Source organism: Xiphophorus hellerii, chromosome 14, assembly GCF_003331165.1.
Source record: "Xiphophorus hellerii strain 12219 chromosome 14, Xiphophorus_hellerii-4.1, whole genome shotgun sequence".
NCBI classification, from domain to species: Eukaryota; Metazoa; Chordata; class Actinopteri; order Cyprinodontiformes; family Poeciliidae; genus Xiphophorus; species Xiphophorus hellerii.
Genome location: NC_045685.1, coordinates 4,085,609 through 4,098,651, shown reverse-complemented (window position 1 = coordinate 4,098,651; position 13,043 = coordinate 4,085,609). Strand labels below are relative to the sequence as shown.

General features: G+C 39.0%; 1 protein-coding gene across 7 annotated transcripts in view; it reads right to left on the bottom strand.

Annotated features, from left to right (window-relative positions):
- The window catches only part of nrxn2b (neurexin 2b), an 813,260-nt gene that overhangs the window by 397,734 nt on the left and 402,483 nt on the right, over window positions 1-13,043 (bottom strand). For all 7 annotated transcript variants that reach the window (XM_032584259.1, XM_032584258.1, XM_032584254.1 and 4 more), the window contains 2 exons: window positions 12,332-12,713; window positions 7,608-7,798 (listed from right to left, as the gene is read on the bottom strand). In XM_032584259.1, coding sequence (XP_032440150.1) covers window positions 7,608-7,798; window positions 12,332-12,713 — 573 coding nt within the window. The remainder of the gene's footprint in view (window positions 1-7,607; window positions 7,799-12,331; window positions 12,714-13,043) is intronic.

Sequence of the window (13,043 nt, the reverse complement as noted above, 5' to 3'; positions counted from 1 at the left end):
TAGCTGGTCCCGAGCGGATGACATCACGCTGGCAAGGAGACGGCGAGGCACGATGACGTCACAGAAATACAGAGTTTAATTCAATATAAAACAATCGACAACAAAGCTGCAGAGATACAGAGATATACATTTTATACAGACAAGGATAAAACAGACAACACGAAACACAGAAGACAGACAAAGGCGCCCACGTGGAGGAAAAAGATGGAAAAAAAACCTCTCTTGCTGGCTTGCTGACCTGTATTTTTAAATGTAAGAGGCGTTTCCCTATTTAATATATGCAGTCAAGGCGTTCCGTTCTTTGACCACTCAGAGACCTGCCCCAGCCCCCAAAGAAACCCGGAAACTCCCCTCACCACAGCTCAGATGTCTGGTTTTTATCTGAGTAAGAGGACGGACCACTTCGTGGTCATCTCTGCCTGATACGGAAGATCCCTGGCGCCAAGAAGTCTCCTCTGCCCCATCGGAATGTAACTTTATTGCTCTGTGTGTGGGGGAGGCAAAAGGGCCCTGCTTTGTTTGAAGTGTTGACTATCCCTTTACACATGTCATAAGATTAAGTGTATTTTTAGCATTAAATAATCATTTTCCTTAGCAATCCCCACATGTTTGTTTTTTTAAATTTTTTGCCAGTTATGAGGCACAGTGGCCAAACCTGAAACTGCTGCTGCGCAAGTTAAGCAAAAGGTCGTTGCTAGGTAACCAAAGAATGACTAAGTTGCTAGGTAACCAAAGAGAGCGAGGAAGAACTGCTAAAGTCATGCCTCTGCCTACATCTCCCAGAATGCTGTGTGGTTCTGGATCTGAGTTCAGATTCAAAACTGCTTGGGGATTTTTTGTGACTCAAACTTTTTCCATATCTAAATGTGAAGCTAAAAATTAAACAAAAAATTAGCAAATTTTTTGTTTAAAAATCTGTTACACAAATTCTTTGTGTAACAGATCATTTCACCTCCTCTGGGTGTCACAGACAGAATCTGAGCCTGAGAACCGGCAAGAGGAGAGTTCATATCTACTAGGTAAGGTTTATTTGACTATTTTTATAACTTAGTGTAATTTGTAAGAAATAGGCTATGTAGGAATATATGTTTGTGTGTGTGGCTGTGTCGCATTGTGTGTGTTTGTCTTTTTGTGGGTCAGACACACAACGTGTCAACATTTGTGTGCTTGTAGCCTGTATTTGTGTGGGTCATAAGCATTGTGTTGGTTTTGTGTTTGTATGGGTGGAAATTAGGGAATAAGCAAATTATTACTTATCTGTATGATAAGTAATAATTTGCTTATTACTCATCTTAGTAATAAACAAATTATTAATAAGTAATAATTTGCTCGTCTTAAGCAAATTATTCTCAGGTAACAGAAGATCCTACATCATGGTCCTGCTGCTGACCTCTGGTCTGTTGTCTCCTCTCCGACTCTTTGCTCCTTCTGTTGTGACAATAAACATTTCTTTGAAATATATCAAAAGCAACAGTGAGAACAACTTTTGCAAAGAAAATAAAGAGAACTGGGTTTATTCCTGGCAACAACTATCTATCAAGGAATATTACACGGGTTAACAGCAACATTAATATTCATGTTAACAGGCATTTCATGATATATTGGTATGAATTAACTAGTCATCATCTAGCCAACATTTTGTGGATACAACAACATTAGTCAACTTACATGATTATTTGGAAAAAAACTGCAACATCTTTTCTGTACTCTGTCCATCTGTGCTGAGCTTCAAGACTCTCCTTAGTGACTCACTGGTGTAACATCAGCATTAGCTTTGTATGCTATTGGTTAGTTCAAAGTATCTTCATAGTCTGTCTTGTGGGGAGCCAGAAATCTGAATGGGCAGGGCCACCAAGGGCCAGCAAGGGCCACCAAGGGCCACCAAGGGCCAGCAAGGGCCACCAAGGGCCACTCCTTTTCCAGTTCAGGCATTCGCCTTGTTAGGCCGACAACAACGTTTATTTGCTCACAGCTGTTGAAGCCAATAGGACCTCGTCACATCTGCAAAAAGCAGAGACATGACTCTAAGGCCACTAAAACGGATCCCATCAAAACCTTGACTGCATCTAGACACTGGTGACAAAGGGCAACCTGTGGAGAGCAACCTGTGGAGAGCAACCTGTGGAGAGCAACCTGTGGAGAGCAACGTGTGGAGAGCAACGTGTGGAGAGCAACCTGTGGAGAGCAACTCTCACCTGACATTATGTTTCTCTAATCTGAACCGTTTGCGAATTCAGTTTTCTAGAAATTAATACTACCTTTCTTGAGGACAATGTTCATTATAGTCAATCACCCCAATTTACATCATTTTTGAAATCCTGGGGGGAACCGGAGCACCCGGAGAAAACCCTCCACTAACACGGGGAGAACAGACAAACTCCCACAGAAAGAGGCGCCTGGTTGAGAACAAAGGCCTCTTTTCTGTGAAGATGTCGTGTTAACCACTGCACCACCGTGGTGACCTTTTTTTTTTGTCTAAAATATGAGATGTAATTTGGGGTTTTGAAAATGGTTCTGACCTGGACTCTTTTAACTAGTTGCTTGTTTTAGAGGTTTTCTTTTCTCTCCACAAATGTTTCTCCAATCTGAACCGTTTGCAAATTAAATTTGATAGAAATTAATACGACCTTTTTTGAGGACACGTTACATTGGGCAATCATAAATAATTTACATGGTTTTTGGAAATCTGGGGGAAACCGGAGCACCCGGAGAAAACCCACGGCCATTTTTTTTTTCTGCTCTAAAATAAGAGATTTATTTTGGGGTTTTGCAAACGGTTCAGAAATTAACTAGACATTTTCTCCTAGTTGCTCTATTAAGACTTTTTCTTGCTCTTCTTCTGTTGTGATTTTTTGAGCTTAAAACTGTCCTGTACCCTCTTCCACACGGATGTTTTTTTTCCCACTGCCTCCACTGGTTCCTCTGACCGATTTTGCACACAGCTGTCTCTCATGTCTGTGGCCTCAGGTTCTCTCTCTACAACAAAATCATTTGCCTCCTTGTTCGATGTATGAGGAACATTTATGTCCTCTGCCAGTGTTTCTTCTAAGTGATGGTCCTGATTTTTGGCTGCAGAGTCAGAATTGTCTTCCTCATTTCCTTCTTGACACTTTGCCATGTTTTTTCCTGGAGGTCTAAATTCATTTCCGTCTTGAAGGTCAGATTTCATTTTTTCCTGCTCCGTTTTGAAACTAAACTCACAGCCAGAGTGCAGTTTCTGGAAGGCAGTCAGTTCTTTTATAAGATTTTCCTTTTCAGCTTCAAGCTCCGTGATTTTTTGCGAGGAAGTTTCCATGTCTTTAGCTACATCCTGCTTAAAAATGTCTGCCTGCTGCATCAGGCCAGAAACTTCGACTTCATGTCTGGCTTTAAGTCCCTCAAAAGAAATAGTAGCCAGATCCAGAATACTCTTTAGATGTATTATTGTCTTATTGGATTGTTGTTGCAAGACAGACAACTCTTCTCTCCTTCTCTGGTCCATATCTTCCTTTTCTGCTCTCAGTGTGTTGATGAGCTCAAGGTCGTTCTTGGCTTTTTCCAGATGTGCTTCGTTCAAACGAGTTATTTCGAGCTGGTAATCCTTGTTTTGTTGTCTTAGCGCAGAAACATCCGCTTCATACCTCCACTTTAGGTTTCTGTATGAATTCTCCTTGTCATCATCATGCTCCAGCTGCATCATGTCAGCAGGGCTGAGAGTCGCTGGACTGTTAACTGTGTCTAGTTGTGCCTTTAACTCTAATGTCTTCTTCATAAAAATCTTCTTGATTGTTCTCTGTGTCTGTAGCTCATTCTTTGTATCCTCCAGTTCTTGCTGGGTGGTCTCCAGCTTTTGGGTCACATCAAACAACCTCGCTCTCTCCTTTTCCAAAATAGATCCAAGTCTTTGGATCTCTCTCTGCAGTTCAATGGGAGACGGTCTGTTTTCTACCCAGCCTTGTTCAGTTTTCTCACTGTTGGAGCAATTTTCCCTAGACATGTTTATAAAAAGCGCTTTGCGTATGTCTGAACTCGTCAGTAGTGCAGGAAGCAATGACAAGAAGGTAGCAGTTTGTTACATACATACAGTGCTGATGACATCACAAGCATGACTCTAGTTGTGACATCACAGAGTTTTGATTCATCTTTGGAATGATGATGATGCCAGTGTTTGAGAAATCTACCACACTGACCAACCAGCCTCCTCAGTTATACAGTGTTAGGGTGACTGATTTATTCTTTCTGTAGAATAAATACATTTTGGTTCATGGTTATTTTTTTTTTGCTCTTACTGTTTTAGTTTCAGGTGATCCTAGTCCCTTGGCTCTGACACCAAATAATCACATCTAGTTGAAACAAATTGAGGCCATTTTATATGGAAATAGTTGTATTGTCTGTAATGTCAGCATCAATCCATTTGTTTCATAACTGAATCAGAGGATTTTCAGAGAATGGAGAGACCAAAGATCTTCATGAATCCCAAGGAACACGGCGGGGAACGGTCAGAGAAAAAGACATAAAAGTTCCAGTTCTAGTTTGTCATAAACCATATAATTTGTTTTATTGGTATTTTGAACGACTATTCCATGGACTCTAGACAGAAGTTGCTGGTGGATTGGAAATGAATGGGAAAGCTACAGTTTTTAGTTTTTAATTTTATGAAGAAAAAAGAAAAAAACAATGCAGGAAGATGCCAACGCCCAATGGGCTTATGTAAAGCTTCCACCAAATAATAAGAAAAAAATATGTAATAAAATACACTAATACAGTCCTTCATTTATTGATTATAAATGCATGAAAAAAAAACGTCTACAAAGTTTGGACGGGAATTTAAATAGCTTGGGAGACTTTAACAGTCGCTAACACAAGTTAGTTTTTGGTGAACATTGTGAAACTTTATTTGATGTTGCTAAAAATTCCAAGTTCACCTCACTGCAGCAAACAGAAAGGGGCGGGACGGACCACTGTCAGTCTCATACCTTATGACTATTTCATTCCGGAAATGAAGGGGGCGCTAGTGACACTATTTCCTGTACCAACCGTGTTATAATAATTAGAATAATAATGTACACCAAGAACACTTTCAACATTAAAAATACAAATTAAACAGTAAAGAAATGGCTACAAAACGTGATATGTCACGTGGTATTTCCCTATTTTATTTTTAAATCTTTATTAAATCTTAATTTAGAATTATATTAGTAACAAACAATCTAAAATAAGCAACAATAAGGAATCATTATGGAGATGTATTTATCTATCCTTACACCCTATCTATTGCAAACAAAAGTCATAAAACATGAATCAAATCAATATTTTGGAGACAAATGTACATTACATTTATCCATCCATTAATTATTATACACGCACGTTTATCCCTATAGTGGGTCATGAGGGCTGGACCCTGGACAGATCGCCAGTCCATTGCAGATTAAGAAAACAGATATAAACAAATACTTGCTGGTGCTGAAGTTCAAATAATAGATTGTGATGTTGTGAATGGTACTCTTAAAATAAATAAGTTAAAATCTAAAATATAATAGCCTCTGGATTATTAAATAAGAACGAGGTGGAAAAGAGGTTTGCTCAGTAAAACATTTGGTCAACAATTTTGGCCAACTTAGTACGTCCATTCACAGAGCACTTTTGTTGTTTATTTGCCAAACATTTTTCTTATTATTCACATTGTGAATATAATTTACAAACAAACCAAAGGACTTCTGAACTTCTAACAAGTGCCATTCAGAAAACTAGAATATTGTTGGTTGCAGGTGACCTGGCTCAGCTGTTATCATTGTTTACCATAATGTCTCATTGGAAACTTTTGCTATAAGGACTCCAGCTCAACCAGTAAACTGATTGGTGTCCCACTATTCCATTTAGAAATTCAATTCTACCAATTGCAATCGATTCATAAAATAAAGACCGTAAATATCCAATTGTTGCGAAACCCAAAGTGATTCATTGAAAACTTTAAATGTAGCTTCAACCTGGAAAGACTCACACAGAAAGTAGGTTTTAGAAAGTTTATCTGACAATAAAGTTAAGAATACGAGTGTTTTTTTTTTTTTTTTTTAAAGTGTTTTAGCTCTAGTGGCCTTTATTTGAAAGTAGGTAATGAGAGAAGAGATAAGACATGCGGCAAAGATCGCCAGGCCAGGATTCAAACCGGCGACGGCCACATTGAGGACTACTGTCTTTTCATGTGGGTTGTGCTTAACCCCTGCGCCACCACAGAACCACCATACGGGTTATTCTTCAATGGTTTTTCTGCATTTTTCCCCCTTTTGTTGTTAACAGCGCAGCAATGGCTGGCAAGTAAAAGAATCATCTTTTTGCCTTCCAGCGTTGTGCGCATGTGCACAATTTCCAGATGTAAACAATATCACGCAACAAGTTTAATTTAATGAGTCACTGCTATGTTTTTGAATCGTATGGATCTTTTGACGCCATGCGCTCGCCCTAACATCTGAAGTGTCTTATATTATAAATTATATTAAATATAAATATATTATAAATCACTGAACGGCTTAGCACCACAATACATTAAAGATCTGCTGTTGTTGTATCAACCTTCCAGAACCTCTCAGGTCTTCTGGTTCTGGTTCTGCTCTGCATCCCCAGAACCAGAACCAAACGAGGAGAAGCAGCTTTCAGCATCTATGCACCACAAATTTGGAACAAACTTCCAGAAAACTGTAAAACAGCTGAAACACTGACTTCTTTTAAATCTCAACTGAAAACCCACCTGTTTAGGATTGTATTTGAAACGTAATCAATTACAAATTTATTGATGGAACTTGACTTAATGTCGTGTTTTGATGTTGCGTTGTGTTTCTGTGTTTGTAATGATGTAAAGCACTTTGAAATGCCTTGCTGCTGAAATGTGCTATACAAATAAAATTTGATTGATTGATTGATTGATTATTCTGAAATTTGAGCAAGGCAGTATCAGAATGAAACATCCAGGTTTCTCCCTAGTATTGAGCTAGGAAGGCTTTTAAAAGAGTTTGGTGGTTGTGCAGCCTGTCCACTGTTATTTAATACAAAACAGCTTCTTTTGGTTCCCTCTTCACATCCATCAGGTTCTACTTCGACCTAAAAAAAAACTCTACAAAGCCTCCAAATTGAATATTAGAAGAAAAAAAAAAACACTTGCAATTACAAAAGCTGTCATTTTCCTGCTTCCCAGCAGACCTGAGATTTTTAAGGTTTTTGGAGAAACATTTGACCATAGTTATTTCAAAAATAATTCACAAGCGCACAGCACGACGCATTAAATCATGACTGTTATTCTTTTTTGGAATAGAGCACATTCATAAAAAAAGAAAAAGAAAAAAAAAAGAGAAGGCTGCCATTCTCTACATCCAACACAAAAAGCGAGTTTTCCTTGTGGAAAAAGAAAATCAAAGCTTTTAAACAAGACTAAGTCTTAAAGGCTGTTTGTATTCTGAAAGTGGAACTAATGTAGATTTCTGCCTCAATGTGTTCGTGGCCACTCTCCAACAACACTTCAGGGGCAGAACGGAAGGATGGCGCATGCTTATTCCCTTTAAGTGATCACGTTTCATGGAGGATGTCGCAGTCCCACACGAGAAGAGAAAGAAAAAAAAAAAACACCCCATCCTTACCTTTGAGGTCCAGGTTGCGGGCTCCGTTGGAGTGCTGCGTCACGGTGCGCGAGTCGATCTTCAGCGTGTGTACATTGTTGGCATCCCGGGACACCACCACGTTGTGCCACTGATTGTCGTTGAGCGGCTTGTCTGAGTTGCCCTTCATCAGCGACGGGCCGTTGCCGAGATCAAACACGTAGTGAACGTACCTGTGAGGAAAGAAAGCAAAGTATTACATTCATGTTGCTATTTTTGGCTTGGTACATCACCGACTACAGCCAAGGAGAATCTAAAATATGCTTAAATAACACTGAAAAGAATAAAAACAAAATGGTCAATGAATTGCAGTAAGTAATTCATGTGGCATTCAGTCAATGTCAGTCAATACAAATTTGCGTCTTTACTGTCTAGTTAAGGCTCTCATAACACATTCAAAGCCAAACAGACACAGACTCTATAGTTCAGCTGAATGCAAATCTTCTAAATCCCGACTTGAAGGGTGTAAATATTTATTAAATCACTTATTTTATGTGTGATATTTTTATTATCAGTATTTAGTAGGGATGCACCGATCAGATATCGGTGTCACTTCCGATACCGATATCTGAGGATTAGTATCGTCCGATACAGAAAAACAGCTGAACTGAGTTAAAACATTTTATTTTTAAACACAGACATAAATGTACTGTCATAACTGGTCAAACTTATTTGGTAACTCTGCACCAGTACAGCACGCTTAACACTTAAATACACCAATAGCTTCACAAGCTTGGTCAAACAAGGAAAAATAACACAACTTTAATTATGTCAGTCAGTGGAATTGAGAGTAGAACAGTCAATGTGAAATAAAAAGTAAAGAAATAAACATTAGTTTGATAACTTCAGCTAAACATGTAAAAATAAACTAACAAATATTTTTTCAAATGGTTCAGAAAGTACAAGTAGGAATTCTAAATAATGTAAAATAAAGCATGAGAGGAAAAAGCATAAAATTAGATTGAGTAGACGGGGCACCGACAAGCGATCCAGAATTTTATTCAAAATTGAAGCCGATGCAGACACAGATATTAATTTCGGATAGGTGAAAGTAGAAATCAGTTTTCAAGTTAGAGGTCAAGATGACCTCGACTGCATTTTTTTGTTTTTGTCAAAGAATCCAAATTATCTTGATTGTGATCGATTTTGAAAGCTAGAAAATGGCTAAAACCTTCGAGGGGTCAAATGCTTTGCATAGGCATTGTAATTGCGTTGATTTGTTGTACCTAATAAAGCGGCCACTGTATGTTCCTTGGTAAAATCTGTGGGAAAAACATAATCAAGGTTTACGCATTTGTTTTGTGCTTTCATGTTGTACTGACCTGAAAATTGAAAAGCGTCCCTCTCTCCTAACGCCGTGTTTGTTCACACAAATGGAACCAACGCATCCTTCTCCGAGTCAAAATATGGCTCTCTTTTGTATTTCTGATTGAGATTACTGCTGCGCATTTATTCAGGGGGTTTTTTTTGTTTGTTTTTTCTCACCTTGATCTGAATTCTTCTGTGATGCATATTGTCTTTGTGGCAGTAGCGGCTTAAAAGCTTTTGTGTGCAACAATGCCGACAGCAGACCACAAGAGACAGAGAGAGACAAAAGGAAACACGCCTGTCTTTGATAGTCTAATTAAAGAGCAGCTTTTATGCTGGTACAATTCACAAACTTAACCTGTTTAACTCAATGCTAGTCTTTTCAGGGCTCCAACAGATGTCGGTTCTGAAAAGACAGAATGCTTAACCCAAACCCTCGCTGGATCCAGTGTTCTTTCTCAAGTAGTGTGCTGTAAGATCAGCACTCGTCGGAGTAAATGAAGTGGAGCACACGGAAAAGTTCCAGATGTTTGCAGCTTCAGTGAAACAGACAACAACTAAAAAAGCCTTTCCAGGTCAAGTTCAACTATGGCGATATGTACAAGCAGCGTAATCTAGACCTGTGATCAGTGCCGCGTTTCTTCTATAAACTTCAAGACACTGGCAATAAATCTCACTAGGGTTGGCTATATGCTGCGACAGACTGGTGACCTGTCCAGGGTGAACCCCGCCTCTCGCCCGGAACGTTAGCTGGAGATGGACACCAGCACCTCTCCCGACCCCAGTAGGGACAAGGGTGTTAGAAAATGGATGGATGGATGGATGGGTTGGCTATATGGCTATATGGATCAAGTTTCATGATCAGGATATTTGAACATGTAGGATGAGCTCTAGCACTTAGGTAGAAAAATCATGATTTAGAGGAGCGGCCCTGATGCCCGTAGAGAGGAACGGATAGTTTTCGAAATGCTAGTTTACGGGTTTTTTTCACACCTGATAGTCCGGTAGATTCGGTTTAGCTGGAGACCGAAATTGCAGCATTTGTAACAATTTCAGCTGCTGCTGTTCACGTTCACTCTGCATTGTGTCAAACCAACCTAACGCACCTGAGTGAAGTTGGCCCCCCCACCTTCTTCAAATCAGACAAAATTGGTGTCAAACGTTTGTGCTACGTTTGTGCTGGTTTGTGCAGCAAACATTTTCGTTTGTGCCGCTATCATTTTAACCCTTTCATGCATGAATTATGATCCTTTGTGTCAGAATTTTTTTTCCATTTTAAAAAAATTTTTTTCTTAAGGCATAAAAAAAGGTAGGAAATTTTTTTTGTAAAAATTATTTTTTTATTTTTTTTTATTTTTATGTGATCAATTGTAATTTTGTCCAAATACAAAGTTGTTATTTGAAAAATACATCAGTAGTATTGTTCTTTAGGGGTTATCTGATGTCACAATATTTTTTTTACTTGCAAGAGTCGTCTACAGTAGAAGGAGGGACCGGGTCGGTTCTCATGCTTTTTTGTCTGTTGGCCATATTGTATTTAACAAAAATAATTTCTTGCATTTGCAGCTGATGGCCAGTAGTTGATGGTATATTTTATGATGCATCAGTGTCCACTTCAGTGGTCTGTGTGCATTTGTAACATAAAAATCCACAGGAAGCACAAGAAAATGGCTTTTAGATAGCTGCCCACTGTAGTGACCACTATGCATGAAAGGGTTAAAGATATAAAGAAATGTTTTTAGAGGTCATCAAAGGTCAACCAGCCCCCCCACCTTCTTCAAATCAGACGAAATGAGTGTCAATTAACTCAGCTACGTTTGTGCTGGTTTGTGCAGCAAAGATTTTCGTTTGTGCTGCTTCGGTTTTGAAGATATTAAGGAAAAGGTAAAGGTCAAAAGGTCAACAAGCCCCCCCACTTTTATTAAATCAGACAAAATTGGTGTCAAACGTTTGTGCTACGTTTGTGCTGGTTTGTGCAGCAAAAATTTTCGTTTGTGCTGCTATCATTTTAAAGATATAAAGAAATGTTTTTAGAGGTCATCAAAGGTCAACCAGCCCCCCGACCTTCTTCAAATGAGACGAAATGGGGGTCAATCAACTCGGCTACGTTTGTGTTGGTTTGTGCAACAAAGATTTTCATTTGTGCTCCTATCATTCTAAAGATATAAAGAAAAATGTTCTCCAGGGGTAACATAATACTAAGATGACTTGATGAGTTATGTTGGTTGATAAAGGTCTTTCAACATGGATAACACCAAAAATAACATTTCATGCATCAGAAGGGCAACTTTGAGTGCATGATGACACACAAAAAATATAAAGGTTGAATGTAGTGTTATTTAAACAGATTAAGCTGTTATTGTAAAATGTTGTTGAAAGTTCTGTGCTATGAATTGTAAAGCCAGATAATCCAGATAAATAAAAGTCATTTGTTAACAATTGTGATCATGAGTTGGTCATAACGGAATAACTGAAGCTTCTCTGCTTTAAGTTTTCAGTCATATGTTCAAAGCAAAACCAGCACGCTTGACATCAAAAGGTTTAAACTGTAATTGATATCTTCAAAGCCAAAGATACACAAATGAAAATTTTTGCTGCACAAACCAGCACAAACGTAGCACAAACGTTTGACACCAATTTTGTCTGATTTGAAGAAGGTGGGGGGGCCAACTTCACTCAGGTACCAAACCTTTCGAAAAACTTGTTCACCTCCTTGCCTGTGGTGGCGCTAAACCTAAAACCACTAAATGAAACGACACAAAAACCCCTGAGAAAGACACGACTGCGACTGTTTTTCCTTCCTGGAATGTAAAAAAGTGAAGTTGTGTCAGATTTTTAGCGGTTGTAGGAATTCACTTTTGCTCTTGGCAAAAGACCACAAGCAATTTCACCTGATAGCACTAGATTTCCTGGTTTTGTGGAAGAGTCTGTTCCGCTTAATGTTCGAACCGAACCAGAGTTCATTTCAACCGAACCGCGACCTACGTTTGTAGGCATAGGTCCCTTCAAGCAAACCGCACCTTCTTGGCAACTAACTACTGTTTGATTAGAGCTGACTAAACATGGCTGTGCAACTGGTGTGAATGATTCCCAAGTTGCACACAACTGGGGTTTTATTACTATTTGCATGAGTTCTGACGGCAGTTGGTCACACTTTAATTAATTTAAGGGTATGTAATTTTTTTTGAAAACTATGTATCCCCCTACAACTGTGCTTTAGTTTTCGTTGTATACTTTTAAAAGTATGTACAACAAAGAGTAAACCCAATCCAGTATGCAGTTGTGTTTGTCTAACACCAACCCCTGGTGATTAACAACATAAAAACAAGGGACAACCTTGGTGGTCAATATTAATAAAAAAATATTATATTCTGGAAGTCAGCTGAACAGAAACTCACCCTTTCACCAGTTCCACAACGATGAAATCGTTCCCATCTCCAGAGTTGAAGAGCATGAGGCCATCCGGCGTGGTGGTTTTGAACTGAAAGAACAGGTGCATGGAGGCGTAGGCCTGCAATGTGGCTAACGCTAAGTAGCTGCCTTTCGTTCGAAACGTCACAGGATCGGCGATGATGTGCCTCATGCCAAAGCGGGCGTTCAGTTCGCAGTAGGAGATGTCCCCGTTCTTACACTGATCCAGGTAGGGTACGCTGTTGAAGGACAGGCCCTGCAGGTGGCCAATAAAGTTTGAAGGCACAACGGAAATGAAGCGGCGCTCCGTCATGATGCCCGTCTCGATGTTGTGGAACTCTAGGCGTGTGTGGGCACCGGTCATCTGGCCTGGACACACAGAATCACAGGATTTACAGTATGTGTGTATTTACCGACTTACAGCTGAAACACTGACTTCCTTTGAATCTCGACTAGAGTTGCTTTTGAAACATAATCAATTACAAATTTAATAATGGCACTTGACTTAATGTAATGTTTTGATTGTTGATTCTATGTTGCATGACTTTGGGTTTTTGTGTTTGTAATGATGTAAAGCACTTTGAAATGCCTTGCTGCTGAAATGTGCTATGCAAATAAAATTTGATTTGATATATTATTTGTTTCTCCAAATGTAAATATTTCATGACTATTTTTTTATGTCAGACAAAAATAACCAGA